This window comes from Pan troglodytes, chromosome 17 (assembly GCF_028858775.2).
Source record: "Pan troglodytes isolate AG18354 chromosome 17, NHGRI_mPanTro3-v2.0_pri, whole genome shotgun sequence".
Lineage (NCBI taxonomy): Eukaryota > Metazoa > Chordata > Mammalia > Primates > Hominidae > Pan > Pan troglodytes.
In genome coordinates, this window is record NC_072415.2 from 33,664,681 (window position 1) to 33,680,234 (window position 15,554).

The 15,554-nt window shown below is 39.8% G+C and overlaps 1 protein-coding gene across 12 annotated transcripts in view; it reads left to right on the forward strand.

The window, feature by feature from the left end:
• The window catches only part of LAMA3 (laminin subunit alpha 3), a 267,407-nt gene that overhangs the window by 128,988 nt on the left and 122,865 nt on the right, over nt 1-15,554 (forward strand). For 11 of the 12 annotated variants that reach the window (XM_009433807.5, XM_054672139.2, XM_054672137.2 and 8 more), the window contains 5 exons: nt 3,207-3,363; nt 5,608-5,740; nt 7,778-7,920; nt 10,052-10,149; nt 10,664-10,817. In XM_009433807.5, the coding sequence (XP_009432082.3) occupies nt 3,207-3,363; nt 5,608-5,740; nt 7,778-7,920; nt 10,052-10,149; nt 10,664-10,817 (685 nt within the window). The remainder of the gene's footprint in view (nt 1-3,206; nt 3,364-5,607; nt 5,741-7,777; nt 7,921-10,051; nt 10,150-10,663; nt 10,818-15,554) is intronic. The other variant, XM_001156417.6, reaches the window with a different exon arrangement.

Sequence of the window (15,554 nt, forward strand, 5' to 3'; positions counted from 1 at the left end):
TTGTGTGTGAGTTGTTTAAAACAGGAGATTACTTTGCCCATAAAGCCTGTTCTACTGTGTAGACCATGAAGTACTTTCGCTTGAAAATTCCCACAGGTACAAAAACCAGGTGGGCAAGACGAGAGCTGGAAGCATGAAGTGGGTTCTCAGGGCTCAACTTCCATGTGCAAGTTGGAGCAGGAGGAGCCCACAGATAGGCCCGCTCCAGGGAGAGAGGGAATAAGAGGGGGTGGTGCCACACACTCAGTTGCCTGGGCCAATAAGAAAGGGAATAAGAGGGGGCAGTGCGACATACCCAGGTGCTTGGGTCAATAAGAGAAGGCATAAGAGGGAGTGCCACCACACACCCAGGTGCCTGGGCTAATAAGGTTCAGTTCCTGTTTCCCTCTTGGGACCCAGGAGTGAGGAAGTAGAGAGGCCAAAGTTGTTCCCCAGGGTTGCGGTGGGGGTAGAGGGTAAGAAAACTTTGGAAGTGGGGAAGAAGTACTTTGTCTCATGCAGAAGCAGGTGACAATGAACTATAGGAGCGAGGGAATGAGGTGGAGATTGAGACTGGGGAACTATAGGAACTGTGGTATTGTTCCATCTCTTAAGCCATTATATTTTACCATTTATAAACGTTTTGAAACCTTGATGTTTCATCCATGATTTTTCCTCTGTGAAGGGAAAAAAAGTAACTTCTGAATCTCAGGTCCCTTCACTACTTGCATTAGTAACAGATTTATAAAGAAATTTTTTATGTCGTGGAGGTAAATTGTATTTAGCAAGGTGATTCTCTCCTTTCCCTCAATGTTTCCAACATTTGAATTCTAAAAGTCAGAGCAGGCTGGGAGTGATGTCCCAGTTGGGACAATTGCTTGAGGCCAGGAGTTTAAGACCAGCCTGAGCAACATAGTGAGACCCGATCCCTATAAAAAAAAAATACAACAATTAGGCAGGCACTGTGGCACGTGCCTGTAGTCCTAGCTGCTCAGAAGGCTGAGGCAGGAGGATAGCTTGAGCCCAGGAGTTTGAGGTTGCGGTGAGCTATGATTGCATCACTGCACTACAGCCTGAGTGACAGAGCAAGACCTTGTCTTTAATAAAAACAAAAAAAGTCAGAGTAACCCAGCCGCACTTTCCCTCAGTTGGGGGCTTGGAGTAAAAGATCTGTGAAGAAGGCATGTCTGTAGGTTTGTTTTCCTGAAGACCATTGAGCCTCCCCATGGGCCAGGGGAGCTTTGTAAATGCCTGCATAAAACGTTTTCCTGGCTCGCGCCTGTAATCCCAGTACTTTCGGGGGCTGAGGTGGGTGGATCACCTGAAGTCAGGAGTTCAAGACCAGCCTGGCCAACATGGTGATACACTGTCTCTACTAAAAATACAAAAAATTAGCCAGGCATGGTGGCGCACACCTGTAATCCCAGCTACTCCGGAGGCTGAGGCAGGAGAATTGCTTGAACCTGGGAGGCAGAGGTTGCAGTGAGCCAAGATAGTGCCCCTGCACTCCAGCCTGGGTGACAGAGTGAGACTCCATCTTAAAAAAATAAAAAAACGTTTTCCACCTGTGTTTCATCTTGCTCCACCCTGGTGTTGATAAAATGAGCTTCTCCGCTACTTAACCAGCAAACATTTTTCCTTCTTCCAACTATGTAGGTGATTGACTGATTTTCAGCATAAAATAATGCAATCAAATAGGAATTAAGTTACCCAGCCTGAGGCAAGAATATTAACTTTTTACATGATACATGCACACATACATATATCTTCAAGTTTAGAGTGTGTCCTTGGATTTAGTGGTAAATTATAACTGAAATAAAGGCTAGCAAACCAACAGTGTGGATGCCGGAGCACCTTGTCTCCAACATGACAATCTTGCATCCTTTTGTACTAAATTCCCCCACATGTTTGCTCTGGTTTTATCAGAGAATTTTTAGGTTTTCTGACAAGTGTAGAAAGAATTCACGTTTGCTTTATTTTCTGAATAATTCTTGTGGTGATAAATGTAATACATGTCCAGTGAACAAATTTTAATAAATTCATCAAAGTAAAAAGGCAAAGAAAAATCTTCATTTCTCTACCCAGAGATAACCCCTTTTTAATATTTTTGGTGTATTTTTTCTAGATCTTGTCTATGAATTAAAAATTAGCATTCTATTTTTTCATATAATTCACATTCATTACTTCACATCATATCGTAAATATTTCCTATTATCATTAGCCTTCACATTTTAAATGGTTATGTAATTTTTTAATAATTTATCTCATAATTGTACACTTATGTTGTTTCCAGGTCTTCACTGTTTTAAACATTCTTTTATGTTAATTCTTTGACTATCTACAAAATCTTTCTTTAGAACAGATTCCTGGAAGTAGAATTACTGGGTCAATATGTGTGAACATTTTTAAGGATCTTTGTAAATTGCTTCCAGAAAAGTTGTAAGCATTCCTAATTCTATTTGCAGTATAGGAGCATGGCCTTTTATTTCCTTAAACAAATTCAACTTTATGGCATTAATCCCACTAACTGCTATTAGCTTGTGACTGGATTGGCGAAGTGTCTTTTTTTTTTTTTTTTGAGAACTTTAAGTAGATTGTTAAATGCCGCACAATGTTGGAATATTTTGGATACTTCTCTGTGCCTACCACAGCTGAGCTCTTGAAAAGAATTCATTAATAGGCATATAGTTTAAGAGAAAACAAGGCATAGAAGAGTCATTCTAATGATTAAAAAATACATATCAAGAAAATATATCTAACTTGTAAGTTTAGCATATGAAATATTTTATGTCATGTTCATCATTATACCTATGGTCCTTAGCAAGAGTGCCTGGCACATAGCTATTAATATTTATGTAATGAGTGAATGAATATATAAATGAATGAGTGATTAAATAAATAAACAGTAAATAACCTAATTTGACTTTGCTAAATTGTTGGCAACTATTTAGAACATACTAAAGGATGCTACCACTATGGCTTGTGCTAAATGATTTTCTCATCTTAATGCTTGGAATTAATAGGCGTTGAGTGTGTTTTATGTGAATGTTTATGTGAATTAAAGCAATAATTTGGAGAAAGAGCAGGAGATCTTTCTCATTTGTCCTTTATTTAATGTACTCTGTCAATGTGGTGGAGTTCTTTCATAGTAACTATTGTGATTAAAAGATGTTCAGATGATCTATGGACCTAACCTCCTGTATGTGTTTACTTTTTATTTATGAAAGGCCTGAAAACAACTACTATTTCCCAGATTTGCATCATATGAAGTATGAGATTGAAGACGGCAGCACACCTAATGGGAGAGACCTTCGATTTGGATTTGATCCGCTGGCATTTCCTGAGTTTAGCTGGAGAGGATATGCCCAAATGACCTCAGTACAGGTACGCAACCCGAAGAGAGCAGCTTCGTGGCTGAGTAGCTCAGATACTTCCCCACACCAGTCTCAGTGAGCCCCCTGAAAGGTGACCTGTTCCCAGAACTGATTCCATGATTCTTTTTCTCTATATTATGGGTTGGCATTGGAGTTTAGGTTAAACCTGGGGTTTGGGGTAGGGCTGTATATTAACTGATAAGCATATGTGTGGATTACATAGTTCATTGTTACTTTAATTTGATTACCAAATCAGAAAATTAAGAGATTAAAGAAAAATAGTGTTTATCTCTGGAGACTTTTTATAGAAGAGGGAAGTTTCCTAAATGATGTTAGGCTGTACTAGAATGTGAGGGACAGTTTTCTTTAAAGCCATTTGTGGAAAACAAAAAGGAGTTGGCTTAAGTAATTCCAGTAAAGCTAGTGTTCCTAATTTTTGGCTGATGCTTTTTTTAAACTTTGAATTGCTATGTACGTGGAAACTAAGATAAATAATGAATGTTAGTTAAGTGCTATTTCATTTTTCTTTTCCATATTTCTCTTTCCTTCATTCTTCTCTACTGCATCCATCTTGGCTTTGTATTAGAATGAGTAGGGGAATTTATACATTCTTTGTTTACCTTTAGAACTTATACGTCTTGCTACTTATAACTAAAAAATTCTGTATAGCCATTGAGTAACTTTGTCCTCAGAATTTGTCTTTGAGTTGGTTTCTTCAAGCTGTTTCTCAGTGGGGAAATTCAGAATATGAGAGGTAAATTAACGATCATGGTAACACAGTCTTTTTCATTAGCGCATCCGAGACTGCTGCTTGCTGTTGCTACCTCAGTCAGCCTGTAGAGAAGCTGGGACAGGGCCACAGTACTCTCGGACCCCTTCCCCTCATTGATTCTAATGCTGTTTTTCACCTGGCCAAAGTCCCCCATCCAAGCGGCCTTTCTGAAATGGTACCTAGGATCTTAAGACACTTCACTCTTTGCCCCCACTCCCCAAATACAGCTATTTAATTTCTTTAGTTCCCTGACATTACTTCATTATTCAGAAAACAAGCAGTAAATTCCATTGAGTCATAATAAGATGTGAATGACTGACAACCCAATCAAAGTGTATACCTTCTCACAGGTGCTTACAGTTTCACAGAATAGCTGGTGGACACAAAGGAATTCATCTCTAATGACGCATTTTCTGAGAAAGTTATTTTGGTCAGAGGACCTTGGTGGTGTCCCCAGAATCACCACTTACTTTACTCTGCTCCTAATAGATTTTTGCATATTTGTTTTCCATCTGAAACTAACACTTAAAGATGAATTCAGACAAATTGTGAGGATCAGCAGGAGTTCCTCAGTGTGGGTCACCTGTAGCTCCTGCTTTCAGAGCAAGTGATTCTACACAAAGTCAGTCTTCATTGTCACCAATATCTTGCTTAACAAATATCCCCTTCCTTTTAAACAAAGAAGTTGGGGGAAATGCTAAAAGAACCACTGATTTGGGAATTTCCAAGTTTCATGAAGTTTCCTTGGGCCACAGCCCAATCTGGACATGCAGTCAGTGGTTCAGAATTAAAATAGTCTACTCTTTCCTTCAAGGGTCCAGGCTCCACAATGTTTACAGAATATTGTGTGAGCCCAGGCCCTGGAGACCAACAGAACCCCTCCTCTAGGTTGAAAAGCCATCATTTCTTTGCATAAGGAATTGAGATAAAACATCATAAAACTTAATAGGCATATTTTAGTTACACCCAGATGTTACCACTATTGTATTTGGAGTCTTTAACCTTTCTTTGGCCACCGTTGGTTTCTGTGACCATTTAGACTTTATGTATGTGAAGCGGACTCTGAAGCAGTCTCTCTTTGGTGGTGTGAAATAATACCCTCTCCTTTCCTTCTCTTCTGCCTTTTTATTTTTCCTAGCCAGTGGTGGTTGCTCCGTCACTGTGGCTTTCTTAAACTAGCCCATCTAATACTCCGCTCTGTCTGCCTGATTACAAAAAGGTCAAAAGAGGATCTCAGTTGCTGAGGGAGTGCGTTTTCACTGTAATTTTGATTGTAAGTGATTTTAATTCGTTGTTAGGTTTGCCTATTTCCATCTTTCACAAGTTGCTCGGTGCTCATTGACTGAGTGTGAGTGTGTGTGTGTGTATGTGTGTACATTACAAGTCCAGTAGTGACACTTGAATAGAATAAAGTCACTGTTTGGCTAGCATGTCTTTTAACCAATTTTTTTCTATGCTTTATGGCCTTTCGGTATTTTTCAGAATGATGTAAGAATAACATTGAATGTAGGGAAGTCAAGTGGCTCCTTGTTTCGTGTTATTCTGAGATACGTTAACCCTGGAACTGAAGCAGTATCTGGCCATATAACTATTTATCCATCCTGGGGTAAGGCACGTAGGTAAAATTTCAAGCCTCTTTTCAATTAAGAAATAAATAATGAAACACTTTCTCTGATTTTCACAAACTTGATCACCCTTAGAAAATGTCAAGCCTGGCTCATGGTCTGGTTAGACGGTTCTCTAGGAGCCCTGTCGTTTGTTACCTTGCATTCTCTAAACAATCACTTAAGTTTTGCTACTGAATTTGTCCTTAACTGTCATTTTAAAAATCGATATAACAACCTATGTACCTTGGCTGAACCCCATGGGTTATGATGTCTTCACTGAGCAGAGCTCATTTATAACTCATTCACAGTGACGTGGCTGTCACTTTTTTGGTGTTATTTGAGAGATTTTGGCCCGCTGCCCTAAATTCTTCCATTGTTTCAAACCAACCAAATAGTCAGAGGAGAAATGGGTGAGGATGGGAATTTTTCCTATGAATGCTGTAAAGCATGAAGCCCACATGAGCTCCAGGAGGGAGCTGCAAACCTGACTCAGGGATGAGGAATTCCTGAGGGCAGAGGGACAAGAGAAGAGAGCACAGCCTCGCCACAGGCAGAGAGAAGGCCCGCAGGTCTGTTCTTCAAGGTATTAGGGCTTCTACCTGTCCTGGAAACAGATTCCAAGAAGCATTTGGAATTTTATAAGGACACAAAATGTTACCAATGGAAATCTAATTTAGGATCAAAATGTACGCCATCTTTGTTAAGCATCCACGGTTCATTCGGAATGGGGGAAGAAATGATGTCATTTCCGAGTTGTGTCAACCCAACTTGCGTGGCTGGAGGTTGATTAACCCATTGAATGAACTAGCAGGCTTACTTCATTGTTCACAGAGTAATTTAGCACCCATTGCCTCACATCATAAGAACTTTGCAAACTGAGGAGAGTTGAAGAGAAAACAGAGCTGAGAGGTTTAGTAAATTGCCAGCCACAGCTGGATGTTTGTAGACAAAGTCTTCAGATTCCAAACTCTTAACAGGCCCCTCGCCTCCTGCGTGACAATAACAGCAGCAGTTTGTTCTCTGTTAACTCAAATAGTTGGAATACATTTTGCTTCGTTTCCTTGTCCTCCGGGACACCTTTCCCTTAAGTCTGAGTTGGGAGCCCTAGTTATGTTATGTCCCATGGTAACTGGTGCCTCCTCCCAAATACCACTGTCCAAACTGTACCACATTCTCCTGTCTTCTAGTCCTTATTCCTCTCCGGTCCTCACCAGCAGGGAGCAAAGGCCATGCTTACTGTGTTTACTGCCTTGTCACCAGAACTTAGTTCCAAGCCTGGCACATAGTAGGCCCCCATCAATGTTTGTAGAACAAGAGTGAACCCAAAGATTTGGAGAAGATAATTCTTTGAAAGAAAAAGTCTCAATTGAACTTAGACGCAATAGTTTATTTCTTTCTGAACCTCTTGCAGAAGGTCCTCTCTTTGTTTAATGCAGAATAAAACATATTTTTTCCTGAAAACAAATAAACGGAAGTGTAAAACTTTTTCTTATGCATGTTCATTAATAAAAATTAAAACTTTAAAATCACATATGCTGTAGTCCCAGCTACTTGGGAGGCTGAAGTGGGAGGATTGCTGGAGCTCAGGAGTTTGAGGCTGTCGTGAGCTATGATGGCACCTGTGAATAACCACTGCACTCCAGCCTGGGCAACATAGTGAGACCCTGGCTTTAAAAAAAACTCACATATAAACAAGAAAGGAAAAAATAATTTAGTAGCTAATGTGATATATTGAATACTTACTATATGCAAGGAACTTTCCTAAACTGTTTACAAGTATTAATATACTTATTTAATAAGTTAAACAATTATTCATAATCCCAGTGTAGATAGCCATTGGTGATGTCTTATCAGTATCTTTCTAGCCTATTTTATACATATGTATTTGCATAGTACAATTTTTAAAGATAAGATCAGTAAATCTGATCAGTACATATCATCTTAAACTTTTTGAGATGTAAACTGAATGTTCAAAACTGAATATCTAAAATCATAACACTGACTGATAGAAAAATGCCTTAAGCAGTTCTTTGTATTTCTGATAGGTGCTGCTCAAAGCAAAGAGATCATCTTCCTGCCGAGTAAGGAGCCAGCCTTTGTCACCGTCCCTGGAAATGGTTTTGCAGACCCATTTTCAATCACACCAGGAATATGGGTTGCTTGTATTAAGGCAGAAGGAGTCCTTCTGGTAAGACTTAGTTCTGAATGGAGAGCTCTTGCGGGATTCTTCCTACCTCAGAAGTGGTTCCATCCAAGACTACAATCCACAGCGACCATAAAATATCACAATCATTGGTGGTTTTAGACACAGGAACAATTCAGCCCCAACCTAAGGAAACTGTGGTGACATTCGCCCTCAAATGACATAGGAATCAACTTGAAGTATCTTTTGTATCCTTTCAGCTAGCTTCTCTTGGACAAAAAAAATAAAAAATAAAAAAGGTCTCCTAAAGACTCTTAATTATCAGAACAAATGCGAAGCCTTCATGAGTATGTGGCTTCACCCTTCCAAAGCTTGTATGTTATTTTCCAGCATGAGTCAGAAGTATAGACTTTAGCACTCATTGCCTCACATCATAAGAACTAGCAGCTTCACCTGGTTATTATCTACACTGTCTGGAGATTGTGTAGAACCAAGGAAGAAGAACCTAGAAGACAAGCAGATATGAATTTCAGTAAAGTTCTTGGGGGTGGAAAGAGAAGCAAGAGGCTACGGGAGCCACTGCTTCTCCATGACACTCTTTCTGCTTTCTTCTGTGTTAAACCTAAAGCAGGTTTATTCTCACCAAACAGATTGCCTACAACAGAGAACTCTTTGTTCAGGAAAGGCTTTGTCTGCAAACACCTAATAGAATAGCCAGAGAAGCCATGGGGAGTTGGAAGGATGAAACCTGTTCTCTGAGACAGCCCTCTTTGCTATGTGCTTTAAGGCCTGCTTTGCTTCATGGCAAGGTCTTTTCAAAATACAGTCCTTGGGAAAAGCTTGGTTTCATGCTCTCAAGTCGAAAACATAAAGCTTTTCCTTCAGGCACAACCCCGTTTATTGGCCATGTTAGCAAATCTTAGGAAAGTCGCTTAATTCCAATCCTGTCTCTTCCAGTCCTGCCAGTTGCTTCTTCCATACAACAGGGACAATACTTATCTTAATAGGTCCTTCCAAATTGGGATCTTACAAGGATAACATGAGGGATTGTTCTTTCCATTCAAGACAGCAAAGGAACATCAGAAGGTCTCTGCTCTTCTTGCATCTTCTTAGTAGGAAGCTTTATTGCTTGAAGAAAAAAAGTTCAAGAATGTTTCACAGATGGTAGAAATGAGGCAGAGGAAAATTCCATTGATACTAGTAACAGGTACAAAGTTGGACTCACGGAAAGTAGAAGTTCATTATAAAAGTTACTGTTTAGGCATGGAAGATGCCTAATGACATTATCATTAGGCATCATAAGGGTGCCTATTATCAACCTTTACTATTCTAGTATCTGTGAGACTATAAAGTCATGAGGAGAGAGGAGATATGGTCCCAAACTCAGCAAACTTACTAGTAGAACAGTAACCCTTTTAAAATTTAAACCTACTGAGTCCCCTCAGCCACAATCTCTTACTTTTCCCCTCCTATACATTTCTGTCTGAGGAGAGAAAAAGCCTTGTGGTCTGTGTATGAGCTCTTTGCCCTCCCCTCTTCCCTCTGCAGATATGCGCTGCTGTCAGGACGGCTAGGGGCTGTCAATCATTCACCTCCCAGAAGCCTGCAGCTCTGCTCTTTCCTGAAGAGCTGCTTAGCTGAATTTACGTTGTGGGCTTTGTTTGGCACACTCAGTGGAACATGTTCTTCCTCTCGTTTCTTGGGACAGGCAGTAGGCCAGTTCCATTCTGTGAATCACCAAGATCACAAGGCATTGCTTTTTATACCATGCCGGTTGAGCGTTACTCGGGTGTGGGAGTAGAAAGTGATCCACATTCAGTGTTCTGTACTGCTGAAGGCAACCAGCATTTCCACAGAACATTTCATCAGTTGACAATTTATTATCTTTGTTAATTTGTGAATTTATAAACAACCAAGGAGAGACAGTAAAATCTCTCTTGAAACTTGAAGAATAAAACTGTTCACACTGACAAGTTTCTCTCTGATACATAAAGAATCTTTGATGAGTGGTTTTTTGTGTTTTGGTGAGTCGGGATGAAGAACAAAGCAGTTGATATGGAGAGTTTAGCGACTTCACCTGGTTATTATTGATTTAACTAGTATGTTTGATTATTTTCTATCCAAAGTAGGGCTACCATCAAAATGAATGATTCTCCTTTTGGTCTTTATTTTCTAGGATTACCTTGTGCTGCTCCCCAGGGACTACTATGAAGCCTCTGTACTGCAGCTGCCAGTCACAGAACCATGTGCCTACGCAGGACCTCCCCAAGAAAAGTCAGTATGGGGCAGAAGGTGCAGCCGCATCATTGGGGTCCTCTAGATTAGAAGCCTTTAATGCAAGCTTTCGTGAGGTGTCTCAGGATCACAACGACAGCATGATGCTCTGGATAATTAGTTGTTATCTTCCTCTATGTCTTACTTGTGTTCTTCAAGTAAGATTCACAAAGCACTTTGCACACCATAGCTGGCTTAGGAGTGGCTACCACCCTCCAGCATGTGGGAATGTTGATGCATGCCCAAGTCAATGCCCTCAAGGTCAGTCATGCATCTTGTGGGAGGAAGAGCTTAAAATAGAAGCCAGGTTTGTGGACCTTTGTTTCTTCTCTTTCCCATGCAGATGAAAATTTATTGCTTAATTCTTGTAGTAGACACTTAATAAGAGTTTATTGAAGAATGATGAATGAATGAGTGAACTGAATGACTGAGAGTCTTTGGGGATGTACTTTGATATTCCGTTTGATGTTCTCAGTTGTAACTATTGATTCCGTTGTTGTTGCTGTTGTTGAAGTTGCTTACTCTACCAGCATTTGCCAGTGACCAGATTCCCCTGTACCCTGGCTTGTGAGGCCAGACACTTCCTGCTTGATGGGGAGCCAAGACCCGTGGCAGTGAGGCAGCCCACACCTGCACACCCTGTCATGGTGGACCTCAGTGGGAGAGAGGTGGGCCAGCCTTTTATTTATTATCAAAGTTATTACTACCTCCCCATCTGTATCTGCTAAAAATACTTGGCCACAGTTGCTTCTCAAATTCAGGGGAACCTGGAAGAATTTCTCAGAGGTGTTTATCAACATTTGCTGAACTATCTGATTTAGGGTAGGGCTGGATGGTACGCTACATGGAGCCATGTTCAGGTTGTTCTTTGAGCACTTTCTAGACATGGCAGGGGATGTGGGCAGCTATAGAATCCTTTCTTTTTGGTTATCTGGACTTAGAAGGGGGCATCCTGTTCTACATGATTCAGGGCAAGATTTCTCTTAAAAGACAGATGAGACTCAATCTAGTAAGCGTCCAGAAATGACACAGCTTACCCTAAAAGGATACCACACTCACTGACTGTTCAACCCCTTAGGCTAAGCAATTTGTAGCAGCTGAATTCCTTGAGCTCAGAATCCGGAACTTCTACATCCCCTGGCACCTACCTCATGGCTTGGAGGACAGGTTACTACAGGTCTTGGTGTTACTTTTCTTCCAGGAGTTCTTCGAACTTCAGAACCAAATTTAAGATCATACTGATTTCAGATTCGAGTTAGAGCTATAGGATATCAACCATAACAATAAGAATACACAGCACTTCAAAATGAAGACACTGAAAAAAACTTCCTCCACTATATTTTTATTCTTTGCACTCTGTAACATTCTCTGTTTTGTCCTTTTGAGGAAAATATTCATTTGGGGGATTAAATTTCTGGGATGAAAATATATGTGGAGTTAATTGTAACTGAACTTTTAGATGTGTACATTTTTGTAAACTACATTTCTAACATTTTGAAGGTAGCAGTTAAAGGTTTTTAAGTATATTTCTTAAGTAAAGTCTTCATTTTATTTGAATTTTCATGCTACGAAATAATATTTACTTGTAACAAGTAAAACAATATAGATATGCATAAAAAACCTAAATGATCTTCCCTCTACTTCATTCTAATACTAAGTTTGCTGTATCCCTCCCTACACATGCTATGTGTGTATACACACATACACACATACATGTATATAGGTGTACATACATACATATATACATAAAATGCACATACACGTACATATACAGATATGTGTATGTGTGTGTGTATTTGTGTGTGTGTGTTCCCTAGACAACAGGAGGTACAGTTGAGAAGGGGCAGCCACCAGGAAGTGATGCTGATGACTCATCTAGGAGGTTCTAACCTCTGATTTAACCCAGAGCTATAGCACAGAGCTAGTCAGCAGGACCTCAAGGCTCTTTTACAATACAGAAATATTTTATTTCACTATCTCTGGTCTAGAAATTATCCAGCTTATTGATTCAGTTTAATTTATACTTTTAAAACTTTCCAATTGGCTCTTTATCATATTTACTTTTTCTTGTCTTTTCTGCCAGTTTTTGTTTCAAAACTTCATGTACTTTTAAGTGGAAGTTACTTCTTCATTTAGCTTTTTTAGTATCCTAAAGGCCTTGGAGCCGGGTGTATTTCAGAATTCAGAATTTTTAAGATTTGAAAAAAGATAACATCTCCAGTGAGGTCTGGGATAATACCCTATAATCAAACAGGTTAATATTTCTCCAGTGAAAAGCATGAATAGGCACACCTAGGGAGACGCAAACTGACTATATACATAGACTTATATCAGTTTAGTTCAGACTTTGCCAGCAAATGATTATTGGTTAGGTTAGGTTTGCCACCAAAACAGTTACAAAACCTATTTCCTTTTCAGAGTTTGGGGATTTCAGATCATGGGCCAGTATATTTAAAGTCTTTCTCAGACTATTCCATAAAATTCACCTCATCTGAAGTGAACTCATCTCTGATTATTTTGTTACCTGTCTTTCTTAATATTCAATTTATGTGTTTTGAAATTTTGTTTACAGGCATATTGGCTTATTTTGAATGAGAGGTTTTTATCCTCTCCTTCTTTCGCATCTGTTTCAGCCTGCTAATTTTGCATTGTCTTACCTGTCCACTGGATCCTTAGCCCAGGAGCAGGCATTACAGTGTGCCTTCTCTATTGTTATGACACTGAAGATAGGAGATTCAGACACTGACTCCATGAATGGCATAGCTCAGTTCTTGGTCATGAGGCCACATATTTGATTTTTGGTTCCCAAATTCCATAGCTTCTTTTAAAAATTTATTTAGTTTTATATATTTAGGGGTACAAGTACAAGTTTCTTATATGCATATATAACATAGTGGTGAAGTCTGGGCTTCTAGTGTACCCATCACCCAAATAGTGAACATTGTACCTAATAGGTACTTTTTCAACACCCCCTCCCATCCTTCCACTTTTCATAGTCTCCAGTGTCTGTTATTGCACTCTGTATGTCCATGTGTACCCATTGTTTAGCTACCATTTATAAGTGAGAACATGCAGTATTTGACCTTCACACAGCTTCTTATAAATCCATAACCCAGGAGGCAGATTGGAAGCAATTTTTAGCTTCTTTTTAAATTTGAACATCCTTGTCTTCAAAAAATGTACCTCGATCTGGCCGCTGTCTCCTATGGCACATGTTTTATTCTCTTAACTCTGCATGAGCTAAACTGCTGACCAAAATAATCTGCTTCCAGACCTAGAGGACAACAGGCTTGTGACTTCAGTCCTGGTGCCATTTTGGGTTTTTCTTTAACTTATGTTTTATCACCTATTACTTTTGATTCTAAATATATCTTTTTGTTGTTCTTTTAAAACGTTTTATCCAGAGTTGGTCTCTCTTGGAGCAGGAGTATAGTGAATGTGAATTCTCTGTGCCATCTGAACCAGAAGTCACCCATCTTTAAAAAATGCTAACCTATTTTTATTAAAATCCTCCTCTCTCTCCCTCAGCTCAGCCACTGCACCATACTCCTCCCCTTCCCAACAAAACTCCTCCAAAGTATTGTCTACACTCTGTGTTTCTAATTCTTTATGCCCTACTCACACCTCAACCCACTTCAGTCTGGCTTTCACCTCCCACTCCATTAAATTTATTTTGCCAGGTTTCCGATGAGATCTTTGTCACTAAATCCAGTGGATATGTTTCAGTCCTCATCGGTTTAACTTCTCGGCAGCTTTCGATGCCTGATGGACACTCCCTGAATTCTCAAACTCTCTCTTGTTTTTCATAATTTAAGAGCTGTCTTAATAATTTAAAAATTAACGACAACCTGATTCTCTTTCTACCTCTCTCACCGCTTCCTCAAAATATCGTTTGCAGGCTCATCCTCCTCTGTCTAGCCATTAAGTGTTAGAATTTGTCAATGCTCAGTCCTAGGCCTTATTACTCTATGTTCTGTCTCGAGGAGTCTGATCCATGGCAATTGTATCAGACCCACCTCCACACAGATACCTCCCATATTGTTATGCCCAGTCATACCTCTGCTTTTATATGCAGACCAGCAAGTCTACCTTCCTTCCTGACATTACCTCTTTGATGTTTCAAAGCAACCTCAAACTCCATTTCGGTATTCCCTACCTAAATTAATGCTGCTACCATCCATCTAATTGCATAAGCCAAAATTCTTAGGGTCATCCATGACTTCTCCAATTCTTTCCCCCACCCAAACTAATCTATCTGTGAGTGTACATCCCGAACTTTTCTTGGCATTCTCCTTCCATCTCCCTTGTCCAAAATACAATCATTTTTGTGAGAATCTCTGTAGAAGCCTCCTAACTAGCTGACCCACGTCTGCTCTGCCCATTGCACCTCTTGATCTTTTCTCCAGACTATAGCCAGCACTCACATTCTGATGGGAATATTTGATCAACACTTACTGCTCTTAGGATAGAGACAAAGATTTTAACATGGCTTATAAAACTGCCCTTTCTACTTCCCAATTTTATTATACTCCCTCTTGCTCTCTGTTTCTCTGCTCCTCTGACCTACCTTCAGTCTCTTGGGCTTGCATTATATGGGACCCTACAGCATTCTATGTTGTATGTAGCCTCCTACTGCAAGCCGTTCCCTCTACCCAAACACTCTTCTCTCCCCTATGGCCTGGTTGTCTTCTCCTTGTCCTCCACACTCAACTAAGTTGCTGTTCTTCAAGGAAGCCTTCCGCTCTCCCTCATCTCCTCGACTAGCTCAGGCCCCTGTCTTACACCTCTGCAGAACATTATTCACATGTAGTTTTATGCTGTGTTTGTCTAGTTATCTAATTACTTGATTCAAGTCTGTCTGAGGGTATGTCTGTCTTGCTTCCCATTGTATACCTATCACCTGGCTGGTGGACTGGCATAGCATAGGTATTCAGTAATATTTGCTGACCAAATCATTTGAATCCTCATTTTGACATCAGACATATTAGTTATCCCTTTTAGTTTGTATAGGCAACAGATTTGATAAACCCACTTTCCATGTATTTATCCTAAAACACTAATAACTAGTGGAGGTCAGTTCTGTGCCATAGAACCAGAAATATTCCTCCAGTTTGACACTGATTCCATTAAAGTTCACCTTTTTAAAGATAAATAACACACATAAATAATCACAACAGCAAGCAGTAAAGTTTCTGTGTGCCATCTTTTATCTGAGTTTCTCAAACCTGACTTTGCCCATCAAATGTACCTTAAACTCTTCAAACAAGTCTTCCAACAGGTAATCCATACAATTTAGAGTGGAAAGAGTAGTAGAAATTTATAATAGAGTGCTAGATAGAACTTGCTGCCAGTAATAACTTCTGGGCGAAAACCTGGTACATCACTGACCTGTGAGTGTTTTGTGG